Below are 13803 nucleotides of genomic sequence, written 5' to 3'. Positions count from 1 at the left end.
GCACTAAACGGAGTAAAAAAACTAGTTAGATAAAAAAATAAAAGGTTTATTCTGACTATTAAAAATGTTACACATTGTGTCTGGACCCAAAACTGCATGCCCCCACCATTTAATGTGCCAAGAGCCACCGGGCCACTGGCCACAATAGGTTTACTTATTATAGCAGCACTGCTTACCTCCTTGCAATGGCCGTCCCTGACACTTGGAAGAATCTAAAGGAGTTAATTGGAATAGAATGGGTGGACAAGCAAATGCACATAATCTGTAAAAAAAATTGTCTCTTTGTAAAAAATGAATAAAACAATCTATAAAATGTCAATAATACTTTATTATTCAATATTTCTTAAACAAATCAGTTTTATATGCACTTTACAAAAATCTGAATATACAAATCTGACGTGACATGTTTTAAGTGTAAATGATTGTTCTCATTATATTTCACCTATGGAATGCTGTCATTTCTTTCGATACACTTGGAATGTTACTCAGCTTATAGATAAATTCCTTCACAAATGAATTACCGTTGGATTTATCCATTTGTACCGAGCGTCTGATACTCGAGAGGTGTAATCACTCATTGTGCCAATGATGTTTCTCCAGGTTAAATATCACCGTCATTACGAGAAGCAGATAAAGGGGAGAGCGAGCCAGACAGCTGGGACAGATGTGACACACGTCAAACAGACAGATCATTTAAGCCCGGTATGTAGAGAAGCCAAGGAGGGACTGTGTTGCCATTTTCATTAAGCACCATGTCCTGTCTGTCAAACTGAGAAAGGTAATTCCCATCCTGATTCTACCTTAACTTTGCATAAATCAGAACAATCAAATATCAAAGGAGAAAAATGCACCTTTGATAGCATCTTCTGAAAAATAAGAACTTGAGGAATTCTCTGAGATCAGACCGTTCCCTTTATTAATGTTTATGGGGACATTTAATGATGGCGCACCCAAGTTTAAGTAACACCGGATCTGTTCTTGACCCAATAAAACTCAGCTGTTCTAGCCGGTACCAAGAGTCCCTGAGAGCTCAGAATTTTATTACAATAGCTGTCGATTTCTACAGCTGTGGAATCTGTTGGTGCTGGATGTCACAATGTCACAGGGCCCAGTCTAGAATGCCCAGTCTAGGAGTCACAGTGCCCAGTATAGAATGCCCAGTCTAGGAGTCACAGTGCCCAGTATAGAATACCCAATCTAGGAGTAACAGTGCCCAGTATAGAATGCCCAATCTAGGAGTAACAGTGCCCAGTATAGAATGCCCAATCTAGGAGTAACAGTGCCCAGTATAGAATGCCCAGTCTAGGTGTCACAATGTCACAGTGCCCAGTCTAGAATGCCCAGTCTAGGAGTCACAGTGCCCAGTCTAAAATGCCCAGTCTAGGAGTCACAGTGCCCAGTATAGAATGCCCAGTCTAGGTGTCACAATGTCACATTGCCCAGTCTAGAACGCCCGGTCTAGGAGTCACAGTGTCACAGTGCCCAGTCTAAAATGCCCAGTCTAGGAGTCACAGTGCCCAGTATAGAATGCCCAGTTTAGGTGTCACAATGTCACAGTGCCCAGTATAGAACGCCCAGTCTAGGAGTCACAGTGTCACAGTGCCTAGTCTAGGATGCCCAATCTAGGAGTAACAGTGCCCAGTCTAGAATGGCCAGTCTAGGTGTCACAATGTCACAGTGCCCAGTCTAGAACGCCCAGTCTAGGAGTCACAGTGTCACAGTGCCTAGTCTAGGATGCCCAATCTAGGAGTAACAGTGCCCAGTCTAGAATGGCCAGTCTAGGTGTCACAATGTCACAGCGCCCAGTCTAGAATGCCCAGTCTAGGAGTCACAGTGTCACAGTGCCTAGTCTAGGATGCCCAATCTAGGAGTAACAGTGCCCAGTCTAGAATGGCCAGTCTAGGTGTCACAATGTCACAGTGCCCAGTATAGAAGGCCCAGTCTAGGAGTCACAGTGTCACAGTGCCTAGTCTAGGATGCCCAATCTAGGAGTAACAGTGCCCAGTCTAGAATGGCCAGTCTAGGTGTCACAATGTCACAGTGCCCAGTCTAGAACGCCCAGTCTAGGAGTCACAGTGTCACAGTGCCTAGTCTAGAATGGGCAATCTAGGAGTAACAGTGCCCAGTCTAGAATGGCCAGTCTAGGTGTCACAATGTCACAGTGCCCAGTCTAGAACGCCCAGTCTAGGAGTCACAGTGTCACAGTGCCTAGTCTAGGATGCCCAATCTAGGAGTAACAGTGCCCAGTCTAGAATGGCCAGTCTAGGTGTCACAATGTCACAGTGCCCAGTCTAGAATGCCCAGTCTAGGAGTCACAGTGTCACAGTGCCTAGTCTAGAATGCCCAATCTAGGAGTAACAGTGCCCAGTCTAGAATGGCCAGTCTAGGTGTCACAATGTCACAGCGCCCAGTCTAGAATGCTTAGTCTAGGTGTCACACAAAGCAGAAAATGAAATTAAGACAAAACAGCTATTTTGGGCATCGATTGCTCACATTAAATATTCTTTAGAAAATTTGACGGTGAAAGTATTATTTGTTTCCGCAGGATTACTTAGAGGAAGAGGAAGAGTACCGAGGAAAAGGAAGCTTCCCTGCGCTGATTACACCTGCATATCTGCATGCAAAAAAAGCCAATGAAATAGCAAGTGATGTAAGTAGACTCTGCCTAAGAAACCCACCATCTCCAAGCTACAAGAAGAAATAGATACAAATTGTTCAATTTCTCTGAGTGGATCAAACAATAATAATTTACTTCGTAGCCCTTAGGGTTATAAATTAAATCTTACAGGTTTATTGGGAATTCAAAGTGACTTTTACATTTAATTTAGAGGAACACTACAGTGTGAGAAACACAAGCGTGTATTCCTGATGTGTCAGTTTAGTCTCCTGGCCCCCCTCAGATTGTAGTGGGAAAAAAAATCGCCATGATGGTCCCGCCACGGCTGACCTCGCCTCCATGGCTGAGATCATCCATCTTGATGATCTCAGACAATCCAATGCTTTCCCATAGAAAAGCATTGTAGGGCTAACCGCAGCACTGCACCAATCAGCATTTCCTCAAATAAATTAATTAAATCAATGCAACTCTATTAAGAATGTTCAGAGCCTTTATGCAGAGGGTAGAGACGTTGAATGTAGACAGCACTGGACTAGGAAACACCTCTAGTGGCCATCTGAGTGACTGCACCTACAGGTGTTACTAGTAGGCAATGTAAACTCTGCCTTTTCTCTGAGTGAATGAACAGATTCTCAGGGTCTCAGAGCGAATTCTCAGATTCTCAGAGTGAATGGTCAGATTCTCTAGATCTCAGTGTGAATAAACATATTCTCAGGATCCCAGAGAGAATAAGCAGATTCTCAGCATCTCAGAGTGAATGAACAGATTCTCTATGTCTCAGAGCGAATAAGCAGATTCTCAGAGTGAAGAACAGATTCTCAGCATCTCAGAGTGAATAAACATATTCTCAGGATCCCAGAGAGAATGAGCAGATTCGTAGAGTCTCAGTGTGAATGACCAGATTCTCTGAGTCTCGGAATAAATGAGCAGGTTCTCAGAATCTTCGTGTGAATGAATATCTTATCTGGGTTTCTGTGTGAATGAGCAGATTCTCAGGGTCTCTGTGTGAATAAGCAGATTTACAGGGTCGCGGTGTGAATGAGCAGATTCTCAGGTCTCTGTGTGAATAAGCAGATTTACAGGGTCTTGGTGTGAATGAGCAGATTCTCAGCGTGAAAGGACAGATTCTTAGAATCTCAGTGTGAATGAGCAGATTCCAGGGTTTCAGTGTGAATGCCCAGATTTCCCAGCACACAGAGTGTGGATGATTTTGGGGTATTTGTAAGGCCCACTCCCTGTTTATTTTTAACGCCAGGTTTCTGGTGTTAATGATCAGTTAATTAATATAACTCTGCTATTGGAAATCAGCCAATTAGCATCCAGACTGTGGTTGTGAGAAGGGACAGATGTATTGATTGATATGATTTACTTCATTTATTTAATATGTTGTTTATATGATATGAGAGTCGGTCAATATAGGAATTTACCGCCCGCCTTCCAGCAGACTCTGTGATAATTGTATCTCCGCGAAGATCAAGCTTTTATTATCATGTATTTTAGATCAAATATAAGAAAGATTTTTCAAAGATGAAAGGGGCCGCTCATTACCATACTCTGGCCACGGAGGACAACATGACCATGAAACAAGCCCAGAACGTGAATAAGCTGGTCAGCGAGGTGAGACGCCATAAAATAACCCCAGTGCGAGCTCCCGCTGTGTATTGATTGTGGTTAGCTGTATTGTGACCAATGACCCCAGAATCAAAATGTATTAATATTAATATTGTGTAGCCACCCTTCATCATGTGCGATGATTTCTGCTTTTTACACATAGAATGGCAGACATGCTGACGGTTACATCATGTTTTAATTTCTCTGCTTTTAATTATAATGTAATACAAATATAGTCTCATGAGTAAAAAAAAATATAAATTATTGCGAGGGTCTCCTAAAAGGTTTTGAATTCTGAAAAGGACTGAAAACATGTAGACAAAGCCCACTGAGTATGGAGAATTGATACGGTAAAAATGTATTAGGTATTAAATATGAATAGTAAATAGTATACTTTTTAATATTAAACATTATTTTTTTAATCTCATCAAACGTTCTAAAAATTATATATATATCTGTCTTTTTCAGCCAGTATCTTTGTATTTGTGTCTCTGTCTCTGTTTTTTGTCTGTCATTTTCAGGATGTCTTTTTCTCTTTCTCTGTGTCTCTCTTTATCAGTATTTGTGTATCAGGCTGTCCGCCTGCCTTTGTCTGTCTATCTGTCTGTCTTTCTCTCTGTCTGTGTATGTCTGTCTCTATGTCTGTTTGTGTTTGTCTGCCTTCCTTTGTCTGTCTCTCTGTCTGTTTGTCGCTGTCTTTCTCTCTGTCTGTGTTTCTCTGTCTCTTTTTCTGTGTTTGTCTTTCTACCTTTGTCTCTGTCTGTGTTTGTCTGTCTCTATGTCTGTTTGTCTGTGTTTGTCTGTCTACCTTTGTCTCTCTGTCTGTTTGTGTTTGTCTGCCTTTGTCTGTCTCTCTGTTTTTTTGTCTGTGTCTGTCGAGCTGTCCTTGGTATAACTCAGCTTACCTTGTGTTTAACAGGTGGAGTACAAGAAAGATTGGGAGCACAGTAAAGGACACAGTATTAACTACTGTGAAACGCCTCAGTTTAGGAATGTCAGCAACATCTCAAAATTCACTAGTGATGTAAGTACTGGCCCAATGCACAACTGAGCCAGCGGTCCTTTCCATCCCATCTCGATGTTTGTCTCCTACCCTTTCTTTTCCTTTATTTAACCCCGGGCACGGGAACACTGAGTGGAGCATGTGTGTTTATTCCTGATAAGCTCTAATTAATGCCCCTTCTCTATATAAAAAAAATCTCGCTCCATTTTCCAGAATGGCTTATGGCTGTCCTAATGGACTGAGCCGCTATAGTGATTTGCTTTATCTCGTATTTGCATTTCTTAATTAATGTTAAGTAGTGGCTCCTAATCCCGGAGGGCTGGTTTTGGGAAGCATTACAGAGCTAAGCTTCGCTAATTGACTCTGTACTAAAACCAAGTTATTTTCTAGCCGTTATAACAATTTCTCACTTCAGATCTGTTGTTATTCTCTCTCTCACTTTTCGTTTCTGGCGTTCTTTTTACAGCGTTCAATTGTTAACCAGTCACAACTGTATAAATAATCAGAACAACGACCCGCATGTTAAAAACCTGTCATAATGATAGTTTCTTATTTTATTTCCTTTTTAAAGATTTCTTACAAATAAATTCTTCCAAAAATCAATTCAGGAAATAGAATTTCAACACCACTAATGTGTAATGTCAAATGATCCTGCGTGCAGAATGAGCGCGTTTCTAAGAGATTTACTTTTATAAATGTTGTCACTTTAAGAAGTGCGTTACTATTATCACAAAACGTTTTGCGATATCAGTCTATCACGTCACATGGCCAGTAAACAGAATAAATGAGACCTGGAGGAAACAACCATTCTGAAAATACTTTGGGCTTGAGTCGTTTTACTAATGCGGTTTCAAATACTCTTTTAAAATATATATATATTATTTGAGAGAGGTGAGACAGGATCTCTCCCTAATCAATGGGCCACGTGATCTGATTCTGTGATTCTCATTCCTTTATTAACCCTTACTAACCCTTACGGTGCGCCAAGTACCATTTAGGGACGCTATATGTTTTCCCCACGGTTATTTATGGTTATTTGTGTTTCCAGAAATATTCAAATCTGTACTCCATAAAAAAAAATAAGGAATTTACTCGCTGAACATAAATTAAAATATGTCCATTAGCACCTCGGCTATTTACTAAAAAAAAGATATTGAACATTAAATACATTGTTAGAGGAATTTAGGGAAATGAAAATGATATATATAAAATGTATAGTTAATGGCTCCCGATGAGTCATCACCAGAGCTCATGAAATCATAATCCCACTATTTGGATACTTTCCAGCAAAAATGTTACCGTTATCAGATCATTGAGAAATGACCGTATGTCTCACTGGTTAATCGAAGCCCAAATAATCACTGTAAATAAAATATGTTTTAGTTAAATTAGTGATAACCTCAGAAATAGTTACATGCGTGCACAATGTCCAATTATAGGAACATTAAAGACACATATGTACTGCAATGTCCGTGTGGAACACAATACGTTAATGGCGCACCTGTCACCTGATCACATCAACAATGCGCCTCGCTGCCGTAACCGTCATATCGTCACGCAGTCATATTGTACAGCGCTGCGGGATTTCTTGGTGCATTATAAATAATAATAATGTAGTCGTAGGTGCCAATTTATTATTTTTCTGTGTCTGCCTGCGATATTGGTCTAACAATCTCGACATTGTAGTTAATAATAAAATGGTTTAGAGACGGTTTTAAATAGGTAACATTTTGTGACTAAATCCAGATTAGCACTGGGAAATAAAAAAGAGTTTGTGAAATCTGTATTGTGATTTCCTTGATATCTGTTTCGTGATGGCGTCTGGAAATCAGACAGTGTTATCGTTTCCCAGCGCTGGCTTGTAACGCATAGAATTTATGTCTTGACATTTCCTTTGGTTTATTTCTCATGTTAATATAGGACGTGTCTTTTAATCCAGAGCCGTAACGGCCGCATTTCACCTATTCAGGAATTTAAATGATGACGATAAACAGAGTGGAATTAACTTTAAGCAAATGTATTTGATTTTTGTAAAACTGTTTTTTTAACAATTCTATTTCAGTTTGTTTGATGATATAATTAAAGGGGAAGATTTATCGAGGCTTAAACAGGTGCTATCCAGGGTAAAGTGCTAAATAAAGGGCAATCTCCATGGAAACTAATAGAATGTCTCTGGATATTTAGCACTTATAACATCAATAACGTGTGTGCAAACTCTAATGAAACGTTCTAAGCCACCCCACGCTTCTGGAAGAACCTCTTTGGACTCTTTTATTTTTTTTTTTACAAATATTGAATAGGAAATATAAACCCTATAATAATTTTCTCAGGAATTCAATGCGCGTTTAACCCCTTAAGTACCAAACTTCTGGAATAAAAGGGAATCATGACATGTCACACATGTCATGTGTCCTTAAGGGGTTAAAAGGAATCTCAATTTTGTGGTCAAAGCTGAAAAGAGGGGATTTAGAGATTTTTACCAATCCGGCTATTGTGACATTTAAAATCATTTTGTATTTAGTGAATAACTGTGTCAGTTTTCAGACATTCAGACATTCGGCCCATCTAGTCTGCCCAGTTTTCTAAATACTTTCATTAGTCCCTGGCCTTATCTTATAGTTAGGATAGCCTTATGCCTATCCCACGCATGCTTAAACTCCTTTACTGTGTTAACCTCTACCACTTCAGCTGGAAGGCTATTCCATGCATCCACTACCCTCTCAGTAAAGTAATACTTCCTGATATTATCTTTAAACCTTTGCCCCTCAAATTTAAGACTATGTTTTGTAGCCCTTCTCTGAACTCTCTAAAGTATCAATATCCTTCTGGAGCTACGGTCTCCAGTACTGCGTACAATACTCCAAGTGAGGTCTCACCAGTGTTCTGTACAATGGCATGAGCACTTCCCTCTTTCTACTGCTAATACCTCTCCCTATACAACCAAGCATTCTGCTAGCATTTCCTGCTGCTCTATTACATTGTCTGCCTACCTTTAAGTCATCAGAAATAATCACCCCTAAATCCCTTTCCTCAGATGTTGAGGTTAGGACTCTATCAAATATTCTGTACTCTGCCCTTGGGTTTTTACGTCCAAGATGCATTATCTTGCACTTATCACATTAAATGTCAGTTGCCACAACTCTGACCATTTTTCTAGTTTACCTAAATCATTAGCCATTTGGCTTATCCCTCCTGGAACATCAACCCTGTTACATATCTTAGTATCATCCGCAAAAAGACACACCTTACCATCAAGACCTTCTGCAATATCACTAATAAAAATATTAAAGAGAATGGGTCCATGACAGTGATGTCGCAACCGATAAAAATTAGACAGAAAATGTGACCTATAAGGAAATATCCATTTATTAATATTTTACCATTGTTTCATTATTTGACTTTTGCTCAAAGGATGTTATTTTCGCTCAGATTTAGAAACCCTGTGATTTTGTGTGCACCCAGCACGTCATTTCATTCTGTTTCTGCAGTTAAAGTATAAAGAGAAGTACCAGAACCAGATGAAAGGTCACTATGAAGGTATCGGAATGGACCAGCGCACCATGCACGCCATGAAGGCGGGGAGTCTGGCCAGCAATGTGAGTATAGCCATAGAGAGTATAACAAAGTCTCTTTAAAGGAACAGTATTGTAATCTCTGCAGACCAGTGTTGTGGTTATGGTGCTAGCAGGTCCTTTCCAGCATGTTAACTCCGACCCCTCACTGATTGTATTGACAGTGCGTAAAGGATTCTGAATTAGAAATCGTGACTTTATTCTAATTTGGATCTAATCACTGATTGGCTGAAAGTCTTAGCTTACCTCCTCAGCTGGTCAGATTTGGTCAAAACTCACATTGCTAATTCAAATATGGATTCACGGCAAGATTTATAGCTCTGACCATACACTCAGTACACATATCTGTGAGTTTTATTGCTGTAGAGCTCTGTGATACCCTCATACACACTATACATTACTGTGAGTTGTTTTGCTGTGGAGCTCTGTGATACACTCATACATACTGCACATTACTGTGAGTTTTATTGCTGTGGAGCTCTGTGATACACTCATACATACTGCACATTACTGTGAGTTGTTTTGCTGTGGAGCTCTGTGATACACTCATACACACTATATATTACGCTCATTTATTGCTGTGGAGCTCTGTTACACCCATACGCACTGTATAGGATTGTGTGTTGTATTGCTGTGGAGCCCTGTTACACCCATACGCACTGTATAGGATTGTGAGATGTATTGCTGTGGAGCTCTGTTACACCCATACGCATCGTATAGGATTGTGAGTTGTATTGCTGTGGAGCTCTGTTACACCCATACGCACTGTATAGGATTGGGAGATGTATTGCTGTGGAGCTCTGTTACACCCATACGCACTGTATAGGATTGTGTGTTGTATTTCTGGTGAGCCCTGTTACACCCATACGCACTGTATAGGATTGTGAGATGTATTGCTGTGGAGCTCTGTTACACCCATACGCACTGTATAGGATTGTGAGTTGTATTGCTGTGGAGCTCCGTTACACCCATACACACAGTATAGGATTGTGAGTTGTATTGCTGTGGAGCTCTGTTACACCCATACACACTGTATAGGATTGTGAGTTGTATTGCTGTGGAGCTCTGTTACACCCATACGCACTGTATAGGATTGTGAGTTGTATTGCTGTGGAGCTCTGTTACACCCATACGCACTGTATAGGATTGTGAGTTGTATTGCTGTGGAGCTCTGTTACACCCATACGCACTGTATAGGATTGTGAGATGTATTGCTGTGGAGCTCTGTTACACCCATACGCACTGTATAGGATTGTGAGTTGTATTGCTGTGGAGCTCTGTTACACCCATACACACTGTATAGGATTGTGAGATGTATTGCTGTGGAGCTCTGTTACACCCATACGCACTGTATAGGATTGTGAGATGTATTGCTGTGGAGCTCTGTTACACCCATACGCACTGTATAGGATTGTGAGTTGTATTGCTGTGGAGCTCTGTTACACCCATACGCACTGTATAGGATTGTGAGATGTATTGCTGTGGAGCTCTGTTACACCCATACGCACTGTATAGGATTGTGTGTTGTATTGCTGTGGAGCTCCGTTACACCCATACACACAGTATAGGATTGTGAGTTGTATTGCTGTGGAGCTCTGTTACACCCATACGCACTGTATAGGATTGTGAGATGTATTGCTGTGGAGCTCTGTAATGCGTGTAATATCCTGATACACTTTGAAACATTTGCAGGTTGCCTACAAATCAGATTATAAGAATGATGACGTGGATGCAAATTATTACTATCCGGCCACGCAAACCCCGTCCTATCAGACCACAAAGAAACTGAATCCATTAAAAGATGTAAGTCGGACACTCTGCTCACAGTAATCGCCAAAATGTCCACCTACGCAAGAAGAATGTGCTTATTTACTAAACAGTGAGCGCTGCTGTATTTCCTACAGACTTTAGGCCAAAACAGTAAATTAACCGATATTCCCAACAATGACATACCCAACGCTGTGCGTACAATTCTTATCTCTGTCTCAGCTCACTGTTTAGGGAATAACGTTTTTACTTTATTGGAGATATAATATATCTATTCTTTTCTAATACCCCAGATTTGTGGATCAGTATAATAATTATAGCAATAAGGAAAGCTTTATTCACTAATACAGATAGATAGATATAATACAGATATTGCTATAGTATTGTATATTATAGAATTAACATACAGTACATTCATTCAGGTTAAAATCAATGTTAGTTTAAATCAGGAAGAATGCAATCAAGATTTGCCAAATAAAAATGATTCCCATTATGACATCATACAAAATTCATTATTTTCATATTATTTCACTTTCATTGGAAAATGTTAAACCCGACGTCCTTTTGATTTATACATCCGCCGCAGTTTACAGCTCAATTTTATTCTGCTTATTCGCTTTGAAACACATTTTCAGTGGAAAAAATTAAACTAAATTGGAAATGGCCAAAGTATTGAAAGTTTAAATTCCTCACTGAGAAAACAAATGTATTTGCAGTAAATAAAAACAAAATGTAGGTTGCTCATTAACTGTGTTTAATTAGCTTTTTCTTTAACTCTCCCTCCAGGTTAACTACCGGCAGAGTATTGACAAGGTAAAATACAGCTCTGTAGCAATCACCCCAGAAATGGTTCAAGCCAAAGTGAACGCCCAGCAGCTGAGTGATGTAAGTCCCAATATGAATTTTGTCGGTCCAGCGTCCGTGTTCCCTGCTGATAACACGCTCTCTCCAAATCCCCTCGCTCTGTGCCTTGCATGAAGCTGATAACAGTGAGACCAAACATTTTTTATTCTATTGTAGCACAACACACAGAAACAAATATAACCAACGACTCAATGAATGCAGCAATAAACATGTCGACGATACAATCCAAAGCGAATAATGAACACAACAGTTAGAAACTAATTGCATCCCTAACCCTCCCTTTCAAGGAAGTTGGCTAAACTGACCTCTTGGAAGGCGTGTGGTTGTTTGCGCCAATTATCTACCTGCTGTTTCAGTCCACTAAGAAATGTCTCCCTTTTCCAGTAGGATTGGAGTCTATTCTCTAAACGTAAATGAATGATCTTGGGTTCAATAGCTGATAAAATCAAATCAGTTCTGATAAAATGTGTAAAAGATCTGCGGAAACTGAGATTATCTAATGCCTGTGTAATATACGGTAAATCCAATGACTAAATACTGTAAGAAAAAATGTTTATAGACAATACAGGAATTGCATAGATATTGTACGTTCTATGTAACGAAAGATTTATTTTTTTGGCACTTTTGCCTAAATTTTGTACGTTTATTGGTTTTGGACTCAGAACAATTCACTCTTCAGTAACTAGAGCATTTACAGAACGGCTAATTTATAAAAGAGTGGAGAATTCCTATATTTTCCGAAAAATTTAATTTATTATTTTTTTTTTTAACTGTGTTATAGTTAAATTATCGTGCAGAGTATGAAAAATCCAAGACACATTACACGCTCTCACAAGATCTTCCTGGCCTACGGAAAGCAAAATCAAATGCTGAACTGTACAGTGACGTAAGTGCATTTCATTTCTACATCATGTCTGTTATGCTAAATATGTTGTTCCCGGAATGCATCACTGGTGTGCCCAAGGACTAATGCCCTCCCCCAGGAAGCCAGGGGAACTTATTCTGGCTGGAAGCAGGGGCTAAATGATGGGTCACCTTCACTCTGCCCGCAAGTGGCTGCATCCAAGTTGTTAGAAAGTTGCCAAGTGGATATTATGGACTACATCCTCCTTAATGCTCTTACAGCCACGATGGTGGCAAAGTATCAGGAGAGATGTAGTCCATAACATCTGATGTGCCAAAGGTTGCCTACCTGTGATAGGGGCTTCCACTTGGACTTTAGTGACGTTTTGACATACATAACTAGATTTACCTGTGGTTAAATATTACTGACACTTTGTATTTTCTACTCAATGGCAGAATAAGTACAGAGAAGACTGGATAAAGAACAAGGGTCGAAACTTTGAGATGCGCCTGGACTCGTTGTCAATACTCTCAGCCAAAGCATCAATGAACCTAGCAAGTGATGTAAGTAGGAAACAATTACAAAAATCCCAAACTGGGGCTCTAAACCCTGTATCCAGAGTAGGGACATGTCTATAGGCACCTATGATGTGCTGCTTAAATAGACCATTCTTGACCAAGGGTTGTGCTATAACTGCTGGAGAAGCTTTCTAGCTGCAGAGGTAAGTGACAATTAATAACCCTGATCCTTAGCTGGTAGTGTCAGATAGCTGTCGTTTTCCAGGCAAAACATCGCAAACATGTTAGTGTCACTTCTTAACAAATATCATTAGTTCTAAAATGACATCTGTGACGTGTCCACTGACTTCTCTTAACAGATTAAATACAGAGAACAATATGAAAAGAATAAAGGTAAAGCAGCATCAACGAGTGACTCCAGACTACTCCATTCATTACAAGTAGGAAAGAGGGACAGTGAGGTAAGTCACCAAGTCACTGTCACCGTTAAATGACAATATGTCACCAAGTTATATGACAATATGTCTCAAAGTGATTGTTACCATTAAATTATACTTTGTCACCAAATAACTCACCTGGAACTCTTTGTCACCAAATAACTCACCAGGAGCTCACCTTATTGGTGGCAGCACAGAGCACCCATCACACCCGCCACTGTTCCCTGACTGCTAACGCCATGTTCACACTGTAGCTATTACTTTATAAATTGAGCTTATTCATTACTGATATTATTATATCCCAGGTAAATTACAAGAAAGGATTCAAGGAGAGCCAAACTCAGTTCCACTTACCGATGGATATGGTAAACCTCACTCATGCCAAGAAGGCTCAGGCTCTGGCAAGTGACCTGGACTACAGAACGAAATTCCACGAATATACCATCCTTCCCGAGGACATGAAGGTCAAATGGGCCAAGAAAGCGTATGATCTTCAGAGTGAGGTAAGTTACAAAGCAAGCCACTAAAAGGCACAAAAGGTGGAAATGATGAGTCTATTCGCGTGACTCT

At 40.0% G+C, this 13803-nt stretch overlaps 1 protein-coding gene across 1 annotated transcript in view; it reads left to right on the top strand.

Moving 5' to 3' along the window:
- Positions 1-13803, top strand: part of NRAP (nebulin related anchoring protein) — a 77878-nt gene that overhangs the window by 21161 nt on the left and 42914 nt on the right. Inside the window, exons 9-19 of the mRNA XM_063434368.1 lie at positions 601-702; positions 2546-2650; positions 4118-4234; positions 5148-5252; positions 8720-8827; positions 10496-10606; positions 11357-11455; positions 12216-12320; positions 12734-12841; positions 13156-13257; positions 13539-13736. Coding sequence (XP_063290438.1) covers positions 601-702; positions 2546-2650; positions 4118-4234; positions 5148-5252; positions 8720-8827; positions 10496-10606; positions 11357-11455; positions 12216-12320; positions 12734-12841; positions 13156-13257; positions 13539-13736 — 1260 coding nt within the window. The remainder of the gene's footprint in view (positions 1-600; positions 703-2545; positions 2651-4117; positions 4235-5147; positions 5253-8719; positions 8828-10495; positions 10607-11356; positions 11456-12215; positions 12321-12733; positions 12842-13155; positions 13258-13538; positions 13737-13803) is intronic.

Source organism: Pelobates fuscus, chromosome 10 (assembly GCF_036172605.1).
Source record: "Pelobates fuscus isolate aPelFus1 chromosome 10, aPelFus1.pri, whole genome shotgun sequence".
NCBI classification, from domain to species: Eukaryota; Metazoa; Chordata; class Amphibia; order Anura; family Pelobatidae; genus Pelobates; species Pelobates fuscus.
Note: the sequence above shows the minus strand (reverse complement) of the source record. Positions and strands in the feature narration are given on the sequence as shown.